The 24,391-nt window shown below is 58.7% G+C and overlaps 1 protein-coding gene across 1 annotated transcript in view; it reads right to left on the minus strand.

Annotated features, from left to right (window-relative positions):
• Positions 1 to 20,453: 20,453 nt before the first annotated feature.
• Positions 20,454 to 24,391, minus strand: part of KCTD16 (potassium channel tetramerization domain containing 16) — a 55,665-nt gene continuing 51,727 nt past the window's right edge. Inside the window, exon 2 of the mRNA XM_059860515.1 lies at positions 20,454 to 20,905. Coding sequence (XP_059716498.1) covers positions 20,454 to 20,905 — 452 coding nt within the window. The remainder of the gene's footprint in view (positions 20,906 to 24,391) is intronic.

The raw sequence follows: 24,391 nt of genomic DNA on the forward strand, positions 1-24,391 counted from the left end.
CACTGGGCTCTCCCGTGTCCTGCTGTCTCTGTGTCCTGCTCTCCCCGTGTCCTGCTGTCCCTCTGTCCAGCTGTCCCTGTGTCCTGCTGTCCCCGTGTCCTGCTGTCCCCCTGTCCTGCTGTCCCTGTGTCCTACTGTCCCCGTGTCCTGCTGTCCCTGTGTCCTGCTGACCCCCTGTCCTGCTGTCCCCCTGTCCTGCTGTCCCTGTGTCCTACTGTCCCCGTGTCCAGCTGTCCCCGTGTCCTGCTGTCCCTGTGTCCAGCTGTCCCCGTGTCCTGCTGTCCCCCTGTCCTGCTGTCCCCCTGTCCTGCTGTCCCTGTGTCCTGCTGTCCTCTCTGCTGGCCCCTGAGCCCCCAGCACTTGGACTGTGAGTCCTCAGATGCTTCCTGGGATGACTCATTCATTATTCATTGCCTTTTTGAGTTCCATGACTGCAGTAAGAAACTGGAACTATTTGGAGGTTCTTCCTTTCTAGCTGTGTTACCAAAGATACCAAATTTTCTCTCAAGCACTCCAAACACATCGTCTCACATTTGCTTCCCAAATGAGCACCGACTGTAATCCCTCATCTACTCATCCCTGAATTAGTTGGGGTCCCAATATTTCACCTCCCTTTGCTATTGAATTCTCTCCCCTTGTCATTGAGAGGAATAGTTCTGTTATTTGCTAATGGTGACTCATGTTGTACCTTATGAACTTTAACTGCTCTCAGGGTCATTCTCCTGACAAATTGCTCCAGGCTGCTGCAGTAATTATTTGTCCTTGGGAAGATGCATATCCTGTATCGAGGGTACCCAAAGAATAAAACAGTCTTCAGTATTAAAACGTCTGCCCTGCCTCTGGAAGATTAAATGCTCATCCTTTTGACCAGTTCCTGGCAGTCCTGGAGAGGCAGAGAGCCAGCACTAAAACTGACTCCGTGAAAGGCTGTGAGAGAAGGTGTGTAATTAACATGAATGCATATAATTAGTTCTGATACGTTCCTATTTTCATTTCAGTTTTGTGTCTCAGATCTGACAGCCATCACCAAGGAAACTGAAATCTGCTGGTGGCTGTTCACAGCCCACAAAGGCAGAGGCTCCTGCCCCGGGCAAGGACAGCTCAGCTGCTCCCAGCTGGGCCTCTGCCTTCCCTCGGGGCTGGAGCCCCCCAGCCCCCCTGATCTCTGCTGCCAAAAGGCTCCTCCAGCCTGGGACTGCAGGAGGCAGGGCAGGGCTGTCCTGTCCTGCACAGGTGACTGCCCAGGTGCTGAGGGGGTCCAGCAAGCAGGACCAGCTCAGGCTGCTGCCCTTGGGGCTGCCACAGCACAAGGGCCCGGGCAGGGAAAGCAAACCCCGCTGCCATCAAAAGCAGTGGGAAAAATGCAGCAAAGGCACAGCCTGGGATCTGGCCAGGGCTGGGTACAGGACCAGCAGAGGTCCTGGCAGGGCCCAGCTCCTGCAGCCCCCAGGGAAGGAGCCAGAGCCTCCCCTCCCTCTGCTGGGCTGAGGTCCTGGCCCCAGAGAGCCCCAGTTCCCACACTGGCCCCCAACCCCTCCCTCCCACCTCTCGAACCCAGATTTGTGGCTTGGCTGCTGCTGTGACAGATGCTGGGGGAGGCTGGCAGTATTTCTGGTGAGAAAAGCAGGACTTCTTTGCTGACAAGCTGTTGAAGGAAAGATTTGCTGTTATGAGGCTGGTTCCCCTCTGGGCCGTGTTTGGGAGGGAAGAGCTTTGGCTGTGCTGGCTGGGGACGTTCGGGGTGTCCCTGCTCGGGGCACAGAGGGCATGGGGCAGCCTGGCACTCAGTGCCACTCCCCGGCAGCCAGGGTGGTGCCCTATTCCACCCCTCCGTGCAGGCTGGTGGTTTTCTGGAGCGCCTGCCCTCAGGGTTTGTGCTTCTCCTGCTGTGGCATCAGCAGGACAGCAGCTGTCACTCCAGGCCACCTCCCCAGCGCTGAAGGAGAGGCTTTTTGTTCTTCAAAGGCACTGTGGGGATTGAATGATCTTTTTGACTGTTAACAGAATTTACAGAGCTGTGCAGAGCCGGTTGCCAATATCCAACTCCAGCGTGGCTCCCTCCTGTACCACATTCCTGATGGTTTCCATTGACAAGGATCAATAGAGCCCGTATGAGGAGACAGATAAATAAATGTATATCTGGATAACGAGGGGTAAATGGCTCTTCAGAGCAACTTGGCCTCCTAAATTTCTACTTGTCTCTGCATTTTTTTCACGTTTTGGCTAAATCTTCAGCTCTGCGTGCTATCCCCCCAGCCTGGATGTATCTGGGCTCTCCAAGCTCTCCTCCAAGTGCTTTCAGCGTTCTGCAGCGTCAGATGTTGCTCACAGCTGTAGGAGCCATTCCCTTTTATCCTTCTTTAAAGGCAAAGCAATGGAGAGCACTTCCACCTGCAGGAGGAGGCTCTGCTGGGGGCCCAGCCCGGGGGGAGCTGGTTCTGGCCCTGCTGGGGGCTGCCAAAGCCGGGCTGTGCTCGGGGAGTTAATGAGCCCCTCTCCAGGCAGCCTGAGCATCTTCTGCAGGCCTTCATTATTCACACCAATCTGGCTTTCAGATCATCTTCCACAGACACTCCAGATTAAATTTTCGTCATTATCATGATAGAACTGGATGAATAAGTGGCACATCTGTTCATGAAGTGCTTTATTATCTGTTCTGATGAGGTTTTGGATGAATAGCAGGATGACTTAAACACGGAGCAGAGAAACGCACACAGGTTTGTGCAGCATCTTCAATTCACGGCCACTGGTGCCAGCTCAAGGCATCTGATTTTATACAGAAGAGGTAATTATTAATTAGTGATTTGGGCCAATCTATCACGAGGGCCAGCTTAATGAAGTGACAAGAGGAGACAGAGCAAACCTGACTGTGGAACAGCACTAATGAAGCCCCACACATTGTTAAACTGGTTCTTGTTCCATCACTGCAAAGGAAAACTCCATAAATATTTTATAAACACTCCAGTCTGGCCATGTAAAACCAAATTGCACCAATAAATCTATTTATCCAGAAGTCATCTCCTGATCTCTTCCAGCTGCATCCCTTGCAAAGGAGGGATCATGAGTCTGTCAGAGAGACAAAAGGGCTGAGTGCTCCTCACCCCGCGGTGGAGGGCAGCTCCAGGGACTCTCCTGAGCTCCAGAGCTCCCCTCAGCACCCTGCTCCTGGCTGGCCTCAGGCAGGCAGAGCCTCAGCAGCCAAGGCTTTCCAGCTGCAGGTCAGGATCCCTTGTGCAGGGGGGGTTTTCCTCTTCCACAAATGTTGCTGGAAGTGCCAAGGAAATGCCCCAGACCCAGTAGAGGAAGCCTGCTGCACAGCTTGGAACCAAAATCCCAGAATCCCAGACTGGTTTGGGTTGAAGGACCTCAAAGCCCACCCAGTGCCACCCCTGCCATGGCAGGGACACCTCCCCCTGTCCCAGGTGCTCCCAGCCCCAGTGTCCAGCCTGCCCTTGGGCACTGCCAGGGATCCAGGGGCAGCCCCAGCTGCTCTGGGCACCTGTGCCAGGGCCTGCCCACCCTGCCAGGGACCAATTCCTCATTGCCAAGATCCCACCCAGCCCTGGCAGTAGGAGCCATTCCCTGTGTCCTACAGGTTAGAGTTACTAACCAGTGACTATAAAAACTGCCCCTGCAGATGAGGCCACAGAAAGCCTCAGATCCCTGAAGGGTTTTCACATCCTCATTCTGGGGAGGTGAACTCTGTGTCGGGGAGGAGGCCCTCCCTGCTCCCAGTGACAAAGCCCTGGAGCCCAGGCTGGCCGGGCAGGGCAGCCCAGGGCTCCAGCCTCTCATGGAGGTGGAGAGCCAGCAGAGCTGCTGCCAGGGCTGCAGGCTCACGGCATGCCCAGCCTGGGGCTGTGACAGCACTCACTCATGGCACTTCGACAGGTTCTGCTTACAGCAATGAAAATCTCCAACGCCGCCTTTGCCTGGATAACAGGGGAACAATTCGGGGCTTTTGTCAGCTTCTGTGGAAGAGCAAATCTGTGACCCTGCCCTCAGAAAGCTGAAACCCCCGGGCAGCAGAGGGATGTGACAAACACCAGGAGGAGGCTCCTTATTCCTGTGGCCTCTGCCAGGGCAAGTGCCACCAGGGAGGGGTCCTGGTGGGAGTCTGTGGGAATTTCAGAGGAGAGGAGAGCAGGGCAGGGAGTGGGTGTGGGGTGGGCTCTGCTGCACTCACCGTGCCAGATTTCTCATTTAACAGAGAAAAAAATCTCATCTAATCCCTTTTGATGGTCTTTTGCAGTCTAGAACTATGTGAAAATATTTAACTTCCATCTGAAAATACATAAGGAAAGCTAATTTAATATATCACTTAAAGAACAGGTCATTGTACACTCAACTCTCTGCCTTAGGAAGGCTTTAAGAGCTTAATTTTGGGCTTTTGCTGGGATCTGGGAGAGCAGAGCCATTCCCTGCCTCCAGACTCAGCCCTGCAGAATCTCTCCATTAAAACATGTTAATATTTTATTAAAGTTATCAATTGAATATTGGTGCTTTCAAAAATGGTGCAGGAAGTGCAGCTTGCCCTAGACTGTACTCAGGCTGTGCTGTTGCCTACAGATTTTGAGATGCTTTTCTTTCCTTATTCTTTTCCCAGATTTAGAAAAGGTCTTTCCTGTGGCTTTCTGAAGGAGGTAGGATTCAAAACCCAACTGCTGTTGTAGGAATTTTAAATATTTTGGAAGTGTTCTGCACTGCTCAGCTCAGCCCATTGTTTCTGAGATCTGCCACAGTGGCAGATCCTGCACAGAACGTTTTTGTCTCCTTCTGAAGATAGCATCAATCACGTCTGCTCCTGACAAGCCCTGAGGAGAGGAACATTTATCAGTATCTATTAGAAGAGCCTAAAAAAATTCTAGAAATGACATTTCATAGCGAGGGTATGATCTGGTTGGAAAATAGCAGAAGTTTGATGCTTTCCCTCAAGAATTCTGTGCTGCCTCCTCACAGAGCTGCTGTCATCACCCCCTCCCCACTGCTCACTCCTCCTGCCTCACAGCTCCTTTTTATCCCTTCCCACGTCAGTGCAGGGAAGGTTCCAAATGGGGTGTGAGCAGCACCCAGAGCCCCCAGCCCCGGGGGGCTGAGCCCTGAGCAGGGCTGGAGCAGGGATCTGGGGCTGTGCCTGGCTGGCAGGGTGGGCAGCCCTGGCACAGGGTGCCCAGAGCAGCTGGGGCTGCCCCTGTGCATCCCTGGCAGTGCCCAAGGCCAGGCTGGGCATTGGGGCTGGGAGCACCTGGGACAGGGGGAGGTGTCCCTAGGACAGTGGAGGTGTCCCTGGGACAGGGGGGGTGTCCCTGGGACAGTGGAGGTGTCCCTGGGACAGGGGGGGTGTCCCTGGGACAGTGGAGGTGTCCCTGGGACAGGGGGGGTGTCCCTGGGGCAGGGGGGTGTCCCTGAGACAGTGGAGGTGTCCCTGGGACAGGGGGAGGTGTCCCTGGGACAGTGGAGGTGTCCCTGGGACACTGGGGGGTGTCCCTGGGACAGTGGAGGTGTCCCTGGGACAGTGGGAGGTGTCCCAGGGACAGGGGAAAGTGTCCTTGGGACAGGGGGATGTGTCCCTGGGGCAGTGGGAGGTGTCCCTGGGGCAGGGGGAGGTGTCCCTGGGGCAGTGGAGGTGTCCTTGGGACAGGGGGAGGTGTCCTGGGACAGGGGAGGTGTCCCTGGGACAAAGGGAGGTGTCCCTGGGACAGGGGGGGGTGTCCTTGGGACAGGGGAGGTGTCCCTGGGACAGGGGAAGGTGTCCCTGGGACAAAGGGAGGTGTCCCTGGGACAGGGGGAGGTGTCCCTGGGACAGTGGAGGTGTCCCTGGGATGGGGGGAGGTGTCCCTGGGACAGTGGGAGGTGTCCCTGGGACAGTGGGAGGTGTCCCTGGGACAGTGGGAGGTGTCCTTGGGACAGGGGGATGTGTCCCTGGGAAAGGGGAAGGTGTCCCTGGGACAGGGGGAGGTGTCCCTGGGGCAGTGGAGGTGTCCCTGGGGCAGTGGAGGTGTCCCTGGGGCAGGGGAGGTGTCCCTGGGACAGGGGGATGTGTCCCTGGGACAGTGGAGGTGTCCCTGGGACAGTGGGGGTGTCCCTGGGGCAGGGGGAGGTGTCCCTGGGACAGCAGGAGGTGTCCTTGGGACAAAGGGAGGTGTCCCTGGGGCAGTGGAGGTGTCCTTGGGACAGGGGAAGGTGTCCTTGGGACAGGGGGAGGTGTCCCTGGGACAGGGGAAGGTGTCCCTGCCATGGCAGGGGTGCCACTGGGGGGATTTAGGGTCCATCCCCCCAGAGCAGCTGGGGTTTGATGTTGTGAGCACACTGAGGGACAGCAGTCCCTGTGTCCCTCTGGCTGCCCAGGGCATTTTGCTGTCCCACAGCAGGGCCACTGTCCCCAGGAGCCAGCACAGCCGTGGGCACTGCTCCCCAGCACAGCCAGCCCTGCCCAGGCCTTCATGGGCTCAGATTTGACAGCACATGCATTTATCTGTACCAGTAAAATCAGCGAGGCCATTAAAGCAGATTATGCACTAATAATTATGCAAATATTCCTTCAGTGAAACTATAAAAAATCTCATGAAGATTTAGCACATGGCCATTAGGGGAGAGGAATATGTGGCAAATGAAAATGAAGATGGTCATTAACTTTAAGGAGTTGAGGGAATTTTTGCTATAATTTCAATCCATGATTTGGGACATCTTTGGTTTGACCCGGAGGAGATGATTACTCACGGCAGTGCTGAAATAGAGCTGCAGGATGGAAACCTGCCCTCCCTGGAAAAGAGACCTCACTGGCTTTGTCCTCTGAGAAAGAGCCTGGACACCGTGTTAGGGCATTTGTAAAAAGCAGAATAACATCCGTGCAGCCCTGCAGGGAACACCCTCCCTCCCTCCAGGGCTGGGGCAATCCCCAGGTGTGGCTGCTCCAGTGCCCTGGGCTGAGCCAGGTGCAGCAAGGAGCTGCCAGGGGCCAGAGCTCCACTGGGGAAGGAGGGATGGAATATTGGGTGAGGGGAAAAAAGGAGAAAATCCTGCTTCATTTATTGAAGCTGGGTTCCCCAGCCAGATAGAATGCTCTGTCCTTTATTAACTTTAAACCTCCAGGGGCTCTGGAGCTGCAGCTCCCACTGAGACAGGGGCGGCTTCAGAGCTGATGGATCCAGCCAACAGGAATTTGAAAAGCAACCTTTTCATTGTGCTTGGGCACAGTGATGGCAGAAACACAGAGAGCAAGCCCAGCAATGGCCCAGCAGTGCTCCCGGGGAGCAGAGAGTGTCTCACGAGCAGCAGCAGGGGCCAGGTGCAATGGCTCTCATGAACAATCACCCATCTTTTATACTATTAAATCTTGTGTGACTCTGCTTCCCATTAATAATGAGACAGATATAGATAGCTATAGAGATATAGCTAGATTAGATATAGATCTAGATATAGATATAGAGATAGAGATAGATTAGATATAGATATAGATATAGATATAGATATAGATATAGATATAGATATAGATATAGATAGCTATAGAGATATAGATATAGCTAGATTAGATCTAGATCTAGATCTAGATCTAGATCTAGATCTAGATCTAGATATAGATATAGATATAGATATAGATAGCTATAGAGATATAGATATAGATAGATTAGATATAGATCTAGATATAGATATAGAGATAGATTAGATATAGATATAGATATAGAGATAGATATAGATATAGATATAGATATAGATAGCTATAGAGATATAGATATAGATAGATACAGATACAGACTTGTTCTCTTGGCCTAATGGTGAAAATAAAAGCTCACAGCTCCATGAGCAGAGCCATTGATTTTAGCACTGGTAATAGCACTGAACTGCCATTCCCAACACATTATGTTAAAATTGCACATATTAGATGCCTTTATTGGATTTCAAAAATAATTGGGGCAGCTTAATAACAACTTCAATGGCAGAGGCAAGCCCTCAGAGAAAGCAGAACTCACATTTTGGCTTCCAGGTGTCCAGCTGGGCCAGAGCAGGATGGAGCTCAGGGCTGGTGTCAGGGGTGACTGGAGAGGGAGCTGTGGGTTCCTGCTGGGGGTCCAAGGGCACGGCTGGTGCCCTCAGCCACGGGCAGCCCTGCCCTGGCACTGTCCTGGCACTGCCCTGGCTCTGCCCTGGCCCTGCCCTGGCACTGCCCTGGCACTGCCCTGGCACTGCCCTGGCCCTGCCCTGGCACTGTCCTGGCACTGTCCTGGCACTGCCCTGGCTCTGCCCTGGCCCTGTCCTGGCACTACCCTGGCACTGCCCTGGCTCTGCCCTGGCTCTGCCCTGGCACTGCCCTGGCTCTGCCCTGGCACTGCCCCTGCCCTGGCACTGCTGGAGCTCTGTCTGCAGCTGGCAGCAGCCAGGACAGGGAACAGGAGAAGTGCTGGGCTGGGCTGGGGTGACCCCAGGGCTGCAGGGGTGGCAGTGTCCCCTTGTCCCCAGCACAGCTAGGGGCTCCCCCAGCCTGCTCCCTCCCTGCTCTGCAAATTCCAGCACTGCCCCTCCCAACAGCCCAGCCCTGCCCCATCTCCCATCTGGGACCCCCCAGATTTCAGGGCTGTGGCCAGTCTGGGATGTCAGAGGGGACAGGGGCAGGGACAGCCCCACCTCACTCTGTTGCACAGCTCAGCAAGCCCAGCTGCTGCCACCCAGCTCAGAGTGCTGAGCATCCTGAGAGCCCAGCACTGCCCAGGCCTGGCAGCTGCTGCCAACCCTTCCCAGGCAGCTCAAGGGTTAAATCCCGAGCACAGTCTGCCCAAACTCCTTCTGCTAGCAGGCACAGCTTTCCCAGGCCCTGGGGCAGGCTGGGAGAAGAACAGAGACAAGAATAAGAAGCAATTCTTCTCTCCACTTGCTGTACCTGTTGTTGTGAACGTGTGGAATGTGTTAGGGAGACTTGTTCACCCAAGGGTGAGTTCTTGGCTGGCCACTGGTGATGGCTTTGGGTCCAAGGACCAGTGGGGTCCACCTGTGTCAGACTGCTGTAAGGGTGATGGGTTTCTTAAAGAGTACAGGATAATAAAGTGATTGATCCGCCCTCTGGAATCTGGAGTCAGTGCTGATTGTTACCCTTTGGGGACGCTGTGCTGCAACACTCTCAGCTCCATTCCACGGGCAAGGGGCCACTCCCAGGGTCACTGACATCACTCCCCATTCAGTCAGCACAAAGTCCCAAAATCAGGAATCTTTTGCTCTGGAAAAACCAAATAAAGTTTGCTGAAGGGTTTGGATGAGGCAGCCTGGGGTGGCACGGGCGCACCTGCCCAGGGAGTTGGTGAGAGGAGCTGGTTTTTGTCCCTGCTGGCATCCCTGGGACAAAACAACCCAAAGGGCTGTGCCTTGTTTTCTCCTCCCTTAAATTTGGCATAATAATAAAAACACATCTGGAAAGATGCAAAATTTATGCCACGGAGAGGATGTTTATAGTATTAATGGTTTTAGTGGTTTTTTAACGAGTCTCTGATGAACCCATTTTTCTCAAGCTTTTCTTTGGGAGGCAGCTCATTAAGATGCAGTTTAATTGCTGCAAGTTTTGCGTTTCTTGCTGTGCTTTAAGAATCCTGAGCGTTTTGGGATGATTTTGGAGCCATTAGTGATGTTTGTGCCATCCCAGCCCTGCTGGGTGATTCAGTGTCACCCCAGAGCTGGGGCAGTGCAGGGCACACCCAGGATGGTGACAAGCTCGGGGCTCCTCTTGCCACAGAGCTCAGGGCAGGATTTCCCATCCCCTCCTTTCCATTTCCATTTCCATTTCCATTTCCATTTCCATTATTTCCATTTCCATTTCCATTTCCATTTCCATTATTTCCACTTCCATTTCCATTTCCATTATTTCCATTTCCATTTCCATTTCCATTTCCATTTCCATTTCCAGTTCCATTTCCATTATTTCCATTTCCATTTCCATTTCCATTTCCATTTCCATTTCCATTATTTCCATTTCCACAGTCTGTGCTCGGGAGGAGGATCCCCAGGCTGGCAGGGACAGGCTGGGGGCCCGCAGCCCCTGTGCCAGGCCAGTCTCTCTAACTGCCCACCCAGACCACGCCAAACTCTGGTTTTGTCTTTGGTTGATTTTTATTTATCAATAAAACAATACTACAAAACATGGGAAACATCTGCATTGGGCACAGCCTCGCTGATACCGCGCCGGTTTTAACCTGCTGTATTTACAGAGCTCCCCCCAGAGCCCGGCACGGGACAGGGGCAGGGCAGCCCCGGGGGAGAACCGGGCTGAGCAGGGGGGTCTGTGCTGTCCTGTGTCTCCAGGAACCCGGGGGTGAGCAGGGGGTGTCCCGTGCCCCCCGAGGCCAGCCCCGAGCGCAGCCCCAGCCCCTCTCCCTGCAGCAGGTTTGCTCTGGCCCTGGCACAGAGAGGGCACCTGGAGGATGCTCTGCAGCCCAGCCTTGCCCTCCTGCCCCTCCTGCCCGAGGGAGCCACTGAGCTCCTCCTGTGCTCGGGTTTGGGGCATGGCAAGAGTTCAGTCCCACCCTGGCAAGCCCACCGTGACCTGCAGGGTCATCCCTCACCCCTCACCCCTCACCATGACCTGCAGGGTCACCCCTCACCCCTCACCATGACCTGCAGGGTCACCCCTCATCTGTCACTGAGACCTGCAGGGTCACCCCTCACCCCTCACCATGACCTGCAGGGTCACCCCTCACCCCTCATCTGTCACTGAGACCTGCAGGGTCACCCCTCACCTCTCACTGAGACCTGCAGGGTCACCCCTCACCTCTCACTGAGACCTGCAGGGTCACCCCTCGACTCTCACCATGACCTGCAGGGTCACCCTTCACCCCTCACCATGACCTGCAGGGTCACCCCTCACCCCTCACTGTAACCTGCAGGGTCACCCCTCACCCCTCACGGTGACCTGCAGGGTCACCCCTCACCTGTCACCATGACCTGCAGGGTCACCCCTCACCCCTGACTGAGACCTGCAGGGTCACCCCTCACCCCTCACCATGACCTGCAGGGTCACCCCTCACCCCTCACCCCTCACCGAGACCTGCAGGGTCACCCCTCACCCCTCACCCCTCACCATGACCTGCAGGGTCACCCCTCACCCCTCACCATGACCTGCAGGGTCACCCCTCACCCCTCACTGATACCTGTAGGGTCACCCCTCACCCTTCACCCCTCACTGAGACCTGCAGGGTCACCCCTCACCTCTCACCATGACCTGCAGGGTCACCCCTCACCCCTCACCCCTCACCATGACCTGCAGGGTCACCCCTCCCTGCCTCCCCAGCCCCTCCTCGTTCCAGCTGCTGGGACAGCTCAGCCTTTGGGGTGGGGGCTGTCCCTGGGAGGGGCCCCTCTCCTCTGAAAAGGCTTTGGACAAGCTCTGAGTTTGTCTCTTGTGGCAGCAGGGGCAGAGAGCAGGGCCAGCCAGGCCTGGTGCTGCCCACCCTGCTCCCAGCCAGAAATACACCTTGGGGAGATAGATAGATACACAGATAGATAGGTATTTCTATATATAAGCTCTCTTAATTATATAGTTGTAAGGCAGATTAAAATCCTTTTCTGGTATCACCTGGTTTCAAAGGGAATCTCTCCTCCTTCCCATGCACATCACCCCGTGCTGCATGGGGAGGTAATTACACCCTCAGTAATTTCTGTGCAGGTGTTCCACCTCCACACCCACTGCTCTTCCACATCTGCCCTGACACCGAAAGCAGCCAGTGCTCAGAATCACCGAATCTTCTTCCTGCTCCCAGTGCCAGAGGGCAGCCAGGGAGCTGAGCCCTGCTCAGGACTGAGGGCTGTCCTGGCTGCACAGGGGCTGCCACCAGCCAGGCCACAGCAGCCAGGGCTGTTCTCCTGCCCTGGGAGCTGCCAGGGGGCAGGGATGGAGCCTGGGAGCCCGCCCAGGCAGGGGGAGCAGGGCTGCAGCCCCTCTCTGCCCAGCAGCAGCAGCAGCAGCAGGAGGGGGGTCCTGCAGCCCCTCTCTGCCCAGCAGCAGCAGGGGGGTCCTGCAGCCCCCCTCTGCCCAGCAGCAGCAGCAGGAGGGGGGTCCTGCAGCCCCTCTCTGCCCAGCAGCAGCAGCAGCAGGGGGGTCCTGCAGCCCCTCTGTGCCCAGCAGCAGCAGCAGGGGGGTCCTGCAGCCCCTCTGTGCCCAGCAGCAGCAAGGGGGTCCTGCAGCCCCTCTGTGTCCAGCAGCAGCAGGAGGGGGGTCCTGCAGCCCCTCTCTGCCCAGCAGCAGCAGCAGGGGGGTCCTGCAGCCCCTCTGTGCCCAGCAGCAGCAGCAGCAGGATCCTGCAGCCCCTCTGTGCCCAGCAGCAGCAGCAGGGGGGTCCTGCAGCCCCTCTGTGCCCAGCAGCAGCAGCAGGGGGGTCCTGCAGCCCCTCTGTGCCCAGCAGCAGCAGCAGGGGGGTCCTGCAGCCCCTCTGTGCCCAGCAGCAGCAGGGGGGTCCTGCAGCCCCTCTGTGCCCAGCAGCAGCAGCAGGGGGGTCCTGCAGCCCCTCTGTGCCCAGCAGCAGCAGCAGCAGGGGGGTCCTGCAGCCCCTCTGTGCCCAGCAGCAGCAGCAGGGGGGTCCTGCAGCCCCGCTGTGCCCAGCAGCAGCAGCAGGGGGGTCCTGCAGCCCCGCTGTGCCCAGCAGCAGCAGCAGGGGGGTCCTGCAGCCCCTCTGTGCCCAGCAGCAGCAGCAGGGGGGTCCTGCAGCCCCTCTCTGCCCAGCAGCAGCAGCAGGGGGGTCCTGCAGCCCCTCTCTGCCCAGCAGCAGCAGCAGCAGGATCCTGCAGCCCCTCTGTGCCCAGCAGCAGCAGCAGGGGGGTCCTGCAGCCCCTCTGTGCCCAGCAGCAGCAGCAGGGGGGTCCTGCAGCCCCTCTGTGCCCAGCAGCAGCAGCAGGGGGGTCCTGCAGCCCCTCTGTGCCCAGCAGCAGCAGGGGGGTCCTGCAGCCCCTCTGTGCCCAGCAGCAGCAGCAGGGGGGTCCTGCAGCCCCTCTGTGCCCAGCAGCAGCAGCAGCAGGGGGGTCCTGCAGCCCCTCTGTGCCCAGCAGCAGCAGCAGGGGGGTCCTGCAGCCCCTCTCTGCCCAGCAGCAGCAGCAGGGGGGTCCTGCAGCCCCTCTCTGCACCTTCCCCAGGCTCCAGACAGAGCTGTTTCCTGGGGAGGAGCTCGTCCCAGATCTGGGAGGGCACTCGGGGACACAGGGCCCCCCTGCAGGTGCTGGCACAGGGCTCAGGGCAGGGGCTCTGCAGGGGCTGTGCCAGGATGGAATCCTGGCATCACCTGGCTCCTGGCACTGCCAGCACCGGGCTGGGGCATCAGGGGAGCTCAGGGAGCATCCCCTCGGCACTGAGGGACACAGCTCACAGCCTCCCACGGGGCAGGCACTGCAGCACCCAAACCCCAGCCTGGGGAAGCACCCCACGGGGCAAACGCTGCAGACACAGAGCTTTCACCTCCTGCCAGGAAGGGCCATGGCAGAGGGCTTCTTCCCGACCACAGCCAAGTGCTGCAGATTAAATACAATAATAACAGCCCAGAAATATCCTGGGGAAAACCCCACTGCTTTGGAGGGAGGACAATGCCCAGGCAGCAGGGAGGGAAGTGGTTCCACGAGCCAGCGCTGAACCCCCGTCAGCAAAAAGGCCTGGATGAGTCCATGGAGGCACCCCGGGGAGTGAGTGACAGCTGAGGGGTACCGAGACCTTTATTGTGGTCTGTGCCCTCCCTGTGTGCTCCCACTGTCAGCTGAGTGGCAACAGCAGCTCCCAGTACAGCCCAGTCACTGGGAACTGGAGTGGCAACAGCAGCTCCCAGTACAGCCCAGTCACTGGGAACTGGAGTGGCAACGGCAGCTCCCAGTACAGCCCATCACTCTGAACTGGAGTGGCAATGGCAGCTCCCAGTACAGCCCATCACTCTGAACTGGAGTGGCAATGGCAGCTCCCAGTAGAGCCCATCACTCTGAACTGGAGTGGCAATGGCAGCTCCCAGTACAGCCCTCTCTGAACTGGAGTGGCAATGGCAGCCCCCAGTACAGCCCATCACTCTGAACTGGAGTGGCAATGGCAGCCCCCAGTACAGCCCACTCTCTGAACTGGAGTGGCAATGGCAGCCCCCAGTACAGCCCATCACTCTGAACTGGAGTGGCAATGGCAGCTCCCAGTAGAGCCCATCTCTCTGAACTGGAGTGGCAATGGCAGCTCCCAGTACAGCCCATCACTCTGAACTGGAGTGGCAATGGCAGCTCCCAGTAGAGCCCATCACTCTGAACTGGAGTGGCAATGGCAGCTCCCAGTACAGCCCTCTCTGAACTGGAGTGGCAATGGCAGCCCCCAGTACAGCCCATCACTCTGAACTGGAGTGGCAATGGCAGCTCCCAGTACAGCCCACTCTGAACTGGAGTGGCAATGGCAGCTCCCAGTACAGCCCATCACTCTGAACTGGAGTGGCAATGGCAGCTCCCAGTACAGCCCAGTCACTGGGAACTGGAGTGGCAATGGCAGCCCCCAGTACAGCCCATCACTCTGAACTGGAGTGGCAATAGCAGCTCCCAGTACAGCCCACTCTGAACTGGAGTGGCAATGGCAGCTCCCAGTACAGCCCATCACTCTGAACTGGAGTGGCAATGGCAGCCCCCAGTACAGCCCACTCTCTGAACTGGAGTGGCAATGGCAGCTCCCAGTACAGCCCATCTCTCTGAACTGGAGTGGCAATGGCAGCGGGCTGCAGCCAGCACCCCGAGCACAGCTGAGCTGCCCGTGCAGGGTCCCGGAGCCCTGCCCCGGGCTCTGCCTTCCCGGGCAGCAGCTCCTTCCCTTCTCCGGCAGCCCCTGAACACGGCCCCTGCAGCCCGTGTGGCACGGCGGGGCTGTCACCGCCCTGCTCGGGCACAGCTGTGACCTCGTTCCTCCCGGATCTCTCTTTCCTGGTGCTCCTTGCGCCAGGGAAATACAGCAGGCTAAAAGCTACAGGATTTGTTTCACACACCACAGTAGAAACAGTTACCGAGTTATATTTGTCAGAGTCACAGTAGTTGATGCATATTTGCTATTCACAGACTGCAGAATATTGCCAATAACCTCACTGGTGGGACTGACAACACGGATACATGCATTCAGGTGAGACCATTAGCAAGGATGTCTATACTGTATTAAGCACATTCATTTTTTTAAACACCTTCCAGTAAAATCGATTCCTTTAAATTTGCAGTTAAAACTTTTTTTTTTTTTCCACAATTACGCACAAAAGAACCTGTAAACAGTTTGACATGACACTTATGTACAAGTGAACCACGTTGGAAAGTCGAGAGGTAATTCAGTGGGTGCCACTTAGCCTACATCAATGTGCAACAGGCTGACTCAGCCTCAGCAAAGTCATTTAGTGCTGAATGAGGTCCGAAAAGGCAAGGAGAGCCCGAGGGCCCCAGCGGCCGCGCCGGGGCTGGGCTGGGCAGTATTGCACCGGCAGCCCCCAGCCCAGCCCCGCGGCCAGAGGGGACCCCGCAGGGACAGCCCGTGTCCCCGCTCAGCAGCACCCTGGGCCAGCTGGGCCCTGCCCCCCTGCCTCACCTCGGGCATCGCTCTCTGGAGCTCTGGATCCGTGTTTGCTCCAGCTTTGCTATAGTTTAAAATCTGCAATATCCTCTTTATAAACGGATTTTTTAGCTAAGTGACATCAATGCCAAGAAAAATAAAGAATGTCTTTTTATAATATAAATAATTTAAAAGTGCTTTTTCTTTTTTTTTTTTTTTTTGTTCTTTTACTATTAATCTACAAAACCCCGCTGGGGCATAAACTATCCATAAGACTGGACAATTATTTTGTACCATGATACACATGGGGCCTTGTGCATAAAGTACTCGGGGAGCCAAGCCCCTGCTGGCAGGGCTGGGGGCTTGGGGAGGGGGCTGGGAGAGCAGGGGGGACACGGCTGAGGGACTCTGGTGCGTGGTGATGGCCATTGCCAGGAGACCCACCCCGTGCTCTCCTCCAGCCCAGCCCTGCCAGTGGAATTATTGAGGGACTCACCGAGTGAGCCCAGAGTGCTCCCGGAGCCCTGGGAGGGCTCTGGGTGCGAGGGCAGATGGTCCGGGGAGAAAAGCAAAGCATTTGGTCCCCAGGGGTCTGACTGTGGAAATGACACGTTCTCTGTGTGTCCCCCCAGTGCTCTGAGTCCTGCTCAGGGGGCTCAGGGGGGCAAAGCTCCTGGAAATTGGGAATTCTGCCCTCGGCGGCTGAGCAGGGGTGCCCGTGCAGCTGAGCATGGCCCTGATGCCAGTGAGCATGGCACCAATGCAGGGAAGGGACCTCCAGGGCTCACGGGGGACCTCACCCTCCTGCCACCATCCTGCTGCCTGCAGAAGGTTGGGGTGCTCCTCCTGCACCCACCAGCCCCAGCCCCGAGCCACGGGGCCATCAGGAGCAGCCTCTGCACCTGCCCTGCTCTGTCCCAGCCTGCCAGGGCTCCTGTGCCCTGCCAGGTGTCCCCAGCCCTGTCCCAGGGGGGCACAGGGAGGTGCCCCAAAGGTGCAGAGGTGCCGTGGGGCTCCTGTGCCCTGCCAGGTGTCCCCAGCCCTGTCCCAGGGGGGCACAGGGAGGTGCCCCAAAGGTGCAGGGGTGCCGTGGGGCTCCTGTGCCCTGCCAGGTGTCCCCAGCCCTGTCCCAGGGGGGCACAGGGAGGTGCCCCAAAGGTGCAGGGGTGCCGTGGGGCTCCTGTGCCCTGCCAGGTGTCCCCAGCCCTGTCCCAGGGGGGCACAGGGAGGTGTCCCAAAGGTGCAGGGGTGCTGTGGGGCCCTGGTGGAGTAGAGAGAGCAGTGAGTGAGGAGGGAGGGGAGGGGAGCTCTGGGCAGAGCTGGTGCCCCCCCAGCACTGCCCCACCTACAGCCCAGCAGTCCCCGTGGGCAGCACAGCCCCTGCCAGCCCAGCCCCAGCCCTGCACAAAGCACTCACAAAGCAGCTGCCCAGGGGCTCAGGGCACAGGCAGGGCCCTCAGCAGGACCCACACAAGCACACACGGGCAGTGCCCTGGCCTGGCACTGCCCTGGCTGTGCCTGCTGGGATGACTGAAGTGTAAGACCTTTGTTCCTGTGGCACTGCAGAGCAATAACCATTTCATCTCCAGCTGGAGACCTCAAGGCCACATAAACCAAGCCCACCTGGGCACATTTCATTTGGTCTCATTTTCCCTCAGTGATTAATCATGGAGCAGGCCCGTGTCCCTGGGAACACACACTCTCTCACACACACTCACACAGTCAGACACACACAGACAGACACACACAGACAGACACACTCACACAGACAGACACACACAGACAGACACACTCACACACACACAGACAGACACACACAGACAGACACACTCACACACACACTCAGACACATTCACACTCACAGACAGACACAGACACACTCACACACACTCAGACACACTCACACACAGACAGACAGACACACACACACAGACACACTCAGACACACTCACACACACAGACACACTCAGACACACTCACACACACTCAGACACACAGACAGACACACTCACACAGACAGACACACTCACACTTTTTCACACACATACTCAGACACACTCACAGACAGACAGACAGACACAGACACTCACACTCACACACACTCACAAACAGACACTCTCACACATGCCCACTCACACTCTCACACAGACACTCTCACACACACTCTCACACACTCGCACACTCACACTCAGACACACACACACGCTCTGTCACACTCAGACACACACTCACACTCACACAGACACTCTCACACACACACACTCACACAGACACTCTCACACACACACACTCACACTCTCACACACTCACTCTCACACTCAGACACACTCACACAGACACTCTCACACACACACACTCTCACTCTCTCACACTCAGACACACACTCACACACACACACACTCGCACACTCACACTCAGACACACACTCACACACACACAGACACTCTCACACTCACACTCACACCCCCACCCGTGCTCCCCCACCCTGCCCCGGCAGCCTGCAGCCCAGAGCTGGGGTGCTGAAGGCAGCCAGGGGAAGCTCCGGGGGCCAGCAGGAGGTTTCAGCTGCAGCCTGCTGCCAAGGAGCAGGGCTGGCCTGGCCCCGTGCCCTGCTGAGACCCAGAGCACAGCTCTACCTGCTCCTGCTTCTTGCCCGAGCAAGGGGGCAGCGCTCCCAGGGGGACAGGATGCAGGAAATGTTGAGCGGGGAGAGAAAAATGCTAAAAACTAACCATGAAATAACTAAGCAGGGCCAAATCTGTGGAGCTCGTACAAATCAGTGATTTCCGTGGGAAGATGTGCCTTTTGAGCCTGTCAGCAGAGGGTGGCACAAGGGCCTGAATTCTAGAGGCAGGGAATGTCCTGAGCCCCGAGCTGGCTCTGCACCACAGTCCCAGCAGTGCTGAGTCTCTTCGGTGAGACTTCCCAGGCAGAGCCCCTCCTGCAGCACCCACAGGGGGACAGCTCCCTCGGGGACAGCTCCCTCGGGGACAGCTCCTCCTGCACCCACAGCACCCCACAGGGGACCCCAGCCCCCCGTGCCAGCCCGGCTCTGCACTGCTGCGAGGGCTCCCCACCTGCAGCCAGCTCCTACCTGCCCACCCCTCTGGACACGTATTGCTTCCTTTTATAGCTGCTCTAAGGTGCACCCGACCCCAAACACGGCCGGGGGCTCCTGGAGACCCCCGGGCTCCCTGGCACCCCCGCCCAGCCCGGGGCGGTGGAGCCCTGCAGGCACCGGGGATCCTCCTGGCTGGAGCTGCAGCAGGAGCACAGAAAGGACTGTGCAGGCAGCACTGCAGCTCCCACAGCAGCGTGGGAGTGTGGAGGGGACGCTGGCACCTGCAGGACACTCATTGAGTCACAACTGAGTGACCTGTGCCACCAGCACTGGCACTGCCCACAGCTTTATATTCATATATCTATATATCTATATATATATATATAAAATCTTCTCCCTATGTCTCTAGAAAAGAAATGATTGATCCCAAATCCTGCAGCTGGTTTGTTCCCAGCTGTGGCCTCCCCAGCTGGAGCACTGGAGTGTTCTGTCCCTCTCCACAGCTGCCCCAGCAGCCCGAGCCCCCTGCCCAGCCCTGGCTGTCCCCCGGCCTGTGCCAGCCCCAGCCCTGGCTGTCCCCTGCTTGTGCCAGCCCCAGCCCTGACTGTCCCCTGCCTGTGCCAGCCCCAGCCCTGGCTGTCCCCTGCCTGTGCCAGCCCCAGCCCTGGCTGTCCCCCTGCCTGTGCCAGCCCCAGCCCTGGCTGTCCCCTGCCTGTGCCAGCCCCTCTCTGTCCAGCCCGTGTCCCCCTCCCCTGGCCCTTCCCGGGGCTTGGGGCAGTGCAGGAGCAGCCCAGCCCTTCCCGTGGCTCTGGGGCACACGGGCACAGGGTGTGCCTTGCTGCAGTGCCACCAGGGCCCTGGCAGGGCTGGCACCCGCGGGAGGGGCTGCAGGGAGCTCCTGCAGGGCTGTGTTTTCTCCTGGCACAGCCCTGCCCCCTCCTGCAGTGATAGCTCTGAGCCCCCCGGGCGGGCTGGGGGTTTCTGGGGCCGCGGTGCCCACTGCCCCTGCCAGCTGGGACAGCCCCTCCTGGCACACACACCTGGCACCTGCAGGATCCAGCATCCCCACAGAGCCCCGAGGCACCCCTGCAGCGTTCCAGGGGGATCAGCACGCCTGTAAGAGCCGAGAGCCTCGGGAAACACAGGAGGGACACAGCATCCCAAACAAACGGAATATTGCTCTGGTGGTAACACAAACCCAGAGACTGCACCTGCTCTCCACTGGCACACATTTACAGTGCCCCGGGCAGGGGCAAGGACTGGCAGGGGGAGAGGAGAGAGACAGGGAGAGGGGTTTCTACTGTTCAGCCCTCAAAGGCCTGGAGAAGAAACGGGACATCCACAGACTAAAAAAAATGCTCTTTTCTGAGAAAGTGCAGTTATAAGGAGAGAGCCAGAAAATCTTTAAGCAATATATATTGATATATATATACATATATATATATACACAGATATATATATACACACATATATATATGCACATATATAAATACACATGCTTAAACTGCCGGGGCAGAGCTGGGGCTCTGTGCTGGGCTCCTCCCTGCAGGCTCCGAGCAGCAGCAGAGGGCCCCGGGCCCTCCCAGCCCGCCCTGCCTGCTCCGGGCTGCTCCAGCATCCCTTGGGCCGGCCTGGCTGTGCCCTTAAGGTTTTCAGCTCGTGTAAGACTCCGAGTTTACAAACAAAAGCGTTTGTCATTGTGCTTCCAGGACTGCAAAAAGATCCTTCCCCTACGACTAGAAATGTTAAGGTGAAATAGGCAAATTAGGCAGTACTAGAGATGGATTTTGGTTTTGGCCACCTAACAGATAGTTATTATTGGGAATTACTTTTGTATCTCTTGGGCTCTGGCTCTAAGGTGACGAGGTCGTGCGCTCTGCCCAGCCACGCCTAAAGGTGGTACTTCCGCAGCAGTTCCGATTGCCAGGGGTGCTTCCTCTCGGGAAACCTGTCTGGGATTTTGATCTTGAGGAAATCCTGGATGCATTTTTCCAGCTCTTCCTCGATGGAGAGCTTCTCCTTCACCGCTTTCTTCTTGCTGGAGTTGGACTCGCGGGAGCCGGAGGTGAGAGTCCGGAGCAGGTCGCTCTTCCTGCGGATCTCGGACTGCTGCAGCAGCTGCACCGGGCCCTTCTTGGCCGGCCGGTCCAGAGTCTGGATGTTGGGCTGGCGTGTGACAGGCCCGCAGATGACGGTCTCCTGGGGGGAGCTGGCCTCGGACTGGCTGTCACAGCTCGACGTGGACAGCTCGTTGCAGGACGTGCCGCTCTCGCCCTCCTTGTCGCCCTTGCCGTTCTTGCAGCAGCAGTCACAGTGGGACGAGGACCAGCGGGAGGGCTCGCCTGCAGGGGGACAGAGAGCCCGGGGTTACGGCAGCTCCAGACCCCTCCCACACCCCAGGACAGGCTGCTGAGACCCCTGGGCCGGCAGGGCAGCCAGGGCCACAGGAACCCTCGCAGGGACCTCCCCTGGACATCAGCACACAGTGCTGGCACTGCTCCCCAGGACCAGCAGCAAATCCCTGTTACTCTGGAGCTCCCCAGGACCAGCAGCAGATCCCTGTTACCCTGGAGCTCCCCAGGACCAGCAGCAGATCCCTGTTACCCTGGAGCTCCCCAGGACCAGCAGCAGATCCCCGTTACCCTGGAGCTCCCCAGGACCGGCAGCAGATCCCCGTTACCCTGGAGCTCCCCAGGACCAGCAGCAGATCCCCTTAGCCTGCAGCTCTCCAGGACCAGCAGCAGATCCCTGTTACCCTGGAGCTCTCCAGGACCAGCAGCAGATCCCCTTAGCCTGCAGCTCTCCAGGACCAGCAGCAGATCCCTGTTACCCTGGAGCTCCCCAGGACCAGTAGCAGATCCCCTTAGCCTGGAGCTCCCCAGGACCAGCAGCAGATCCCCTTAGCCTGCAGCTCTCCAGGACCAGCAGCAGATCCCTGTTACCCTGCAGCTCCCCCAGGACCAGCAGCAGATCCCCTTAGCCTGCAGCTCCTCATCCACCCCACTGCCATGTGCTGTTCAACATCCAGCATGGGCTAGAACCTCTGCAGAAATCCTCAGGGAGGAACCACCGTGGGAGTGTCTGACTGAACAACCATGGCCAGAGCCCCCTGACTTCTGCAGACACTGTTTCTGCTCTGGGGCTCCAGGGCAGAGCCAGCTGGGGCAGCCAGCACTGCCAGCCTGTCCTGGCAGGCATCACCCCCCAGCATCACCCCCTTCCCTCCCCACACCCCAGTCCTGCCTCCCTCAGCGAGGCCTGGGCAGAGGGCAGAGCCCTTGGGGACAGGGGTCCTTCCCTGGCAGAGCCCAGCAGGGAAGCCCAGGACAGTGACAATTCCCCATCCTGCAGTGCAGGGCTGAGGCTCTGCTCTCCAGCTGGAGCCCTGCCCAGCCGCAGCAGTCCGTGCCCAGGGCAGAGCTGGCAGCGGGCACGGCGGCTCCGTGCCCACGGCAGCACAGCCAGCACGGACACAGGGGTCATGGGGAGCATCCATCCTCCCTGGCAAGGAGAGCCCCTGCCAGCCCTGCCAGCCCTGCCAGCCCCTGCCAGCCCTGCCAGCCCTGCCCAGCTCTGCCAGCCCCTGCCAGCTCTGCCCAGCTCTGCCCAGCTCTGCCCAGCTCTGCCCAGCCCTGCCAGCCCCTGCCCAGCCCTGCCAGCCCTGCCCAGCCCCTGCCAGCCCTGCCAGCCCTGCCCAGCCCCTGCCAGCCCTGCCCAGCCCCTGCCCAGCCCCTGCCAGCCCTGCCAGCCCTGCCAGCCCTGCCCAGCCCTGCCCAGCCCCTGCCAGCCCTGCCCAGCCCTGCCCTGCCCAGCCCCTGCCAGCCCTGCCCAGCTCTGCCCAGCCCTGCCAGCTCTGCCAGCCCTGCCAGCTCTGCCCAGCCCCTGCCAGCCCCTGCCAGCCCCCGGACCACAGGAGACACCAGCGGCTTTGCAGCCCTGCTCTGACTGTGACAGGGAGCCACGGCTGTCCCCAGTGTCACCCCCAGGCCTGAGGGTCCCTCACAGGGGGACAGGGGCTGGAGGAACAGCAGAGAACGGGGCTGGTCTGGCTGGAGCTGCAGCTCTGCCCTGGGCTGGCAGCCGTGACAGGGACACAAGGTGGCAGAGACACACGGTGACAGGTCACAGCTGCACCAGAGCTCCTGTGGGGCCAGCTGGGGAAATGTCCTCACACCATGGACTCAGGTGACTTTTTGCTGCTCTGCCCCTGCTCCAGAGCCCCATGGAAAATGGGGAAAAGGAAAGACAAAGAGCAATAGGCGTTGGTGCCAACTGAGAGCCCCTGAGGCCGGGGAGCAGAGCCTGGGGAAGGGGCTGTGACACTGGGACCCCCACTGGCACCACCCCACTCTCCTGTGCCTCCATCCTTACCCAGCCAGGAACACAGAGCACACAATTTACAGGAACAGGCAGAAAACCAGAAGTCAGGAAGCCTCCTCATCTCCTCCCTCCTCGTCCTTGTCAATGCTGAAGGAGTCTCTCAGTCTGGGAGCTGCAGGGCCACTCTCATTTACAGACTCCCTTCAAAGCTGCCCTGTGTCTTGTCTGAAAACAGTCAATAAAGGCTAAACTGAAACTTTTGTCCATTTCTAGGCTTGGGCAAAGGCACTATGAGCTGAGCCCCTGCAAAACCCTGACCCACGTGCTCTGAGAACACTTGCAGGAGCCGACCAGGTTTCTCCAGCCTGGCTTTGAACGCTCCCAGGGCTGGGGCAGGGATGGGACAGGCACAGCTCCCGGGGGCTGTGGGACAGGGATGGGACAGGCACAGCTCCCGGGACAGGGCTGGGACAGGCACAGCTCCCGGGGGCTGTGGGACAGGGATGGGACAGGCACAGCTCCCAGGACAGGGATGGGACAGGGATGGGACAGGCACAGCTCCCGGGGCTGTGGGACAGGGGTGGGACAGGCACAGCTCCTGGGGCTGTGGGACAGGGGTGGGACAGGCACAGCTCCCGGGGCTGTGGGACAGGGATGGGACAGGCACAGCTCCCGGGGCTGTGGGACAGGGATGGGACAGGCACAGCTCCCAGGACAGGGATGGGACAGGCACAGCTCCCGGGGCTGTGGGACAGGGATGGGACAGGCACAGCTCCCGGGGCTGTGGGACAGGGATGGGACAGGCACAGCTCCCGGGGGCTGTGACACACGGATGGGACAGGCACAGCTCCCGGGGATGTGGGACAGGGATGGGACAGGCACAGCTCCCGGGGCTGTGGGACAGGGATGGGACAGGCACAGCTCCTGGGGGCTGTGGGACAGGGATGGGACAGGCACAGCTCCCAGGACAGGGATGGGACAGGGATGGGACAGGCACAGCTCCTGGGGGCTGTGGGACAGGGATGGGACAGGCACAGCTCCCAGGACAGGGATGGGACAGGGATGGGACAGGCACAGCTCCTGGGGGCTCTGGGACAGGGGTGGGACAGGCACAGCTCCTGGGGGCTGTGGGACAGGGATGGGACAGGCACAGCTCCCGGGGGCTGTGGGACAGGGATGGGACAGGCACAGCTCCCAGGACAGGGGTGGGACAGGCACAGCTCCTGGGGGCTGTGGGACAGGGGTGGGACAGGCACAGCTCCCGGGGGCTGTGGGACAGGGGTGGGACAGGCACAGCTCCTGGGGGCTGTGGGACAGGGATGGGACAGGCACAGCTCCCGGGGGCTGTGGGACAGGGATGGGACAGGCACAGCTCCCAGGGCTGGGGCAGGGCTGGGGCAGGCACAACTCCCAGGACAGGGATGGGACAGGCACAGCTCCCAGGACAGGGATGGGACAGGCACAGCTCCCGGGGGCTGTGGGACAGGGGTGGGACAGGCACAGCTCCC

This window comes from Haemorhous mexicanus, chromosome 15 (genome assembly GCF_027477595.1).
Source record: "Haemorhous mexicanus isolate bHaeMex1 chromosome 15, bHaeMex1.pri, whole genome shotgun sequence".
Classification (NCBI taxonomy): Eukaryota; Metazoa; Chordata; class Aves; order Passeriformes; family Fringillidae; genus Haemorhous; species Haemorhous mexicanus.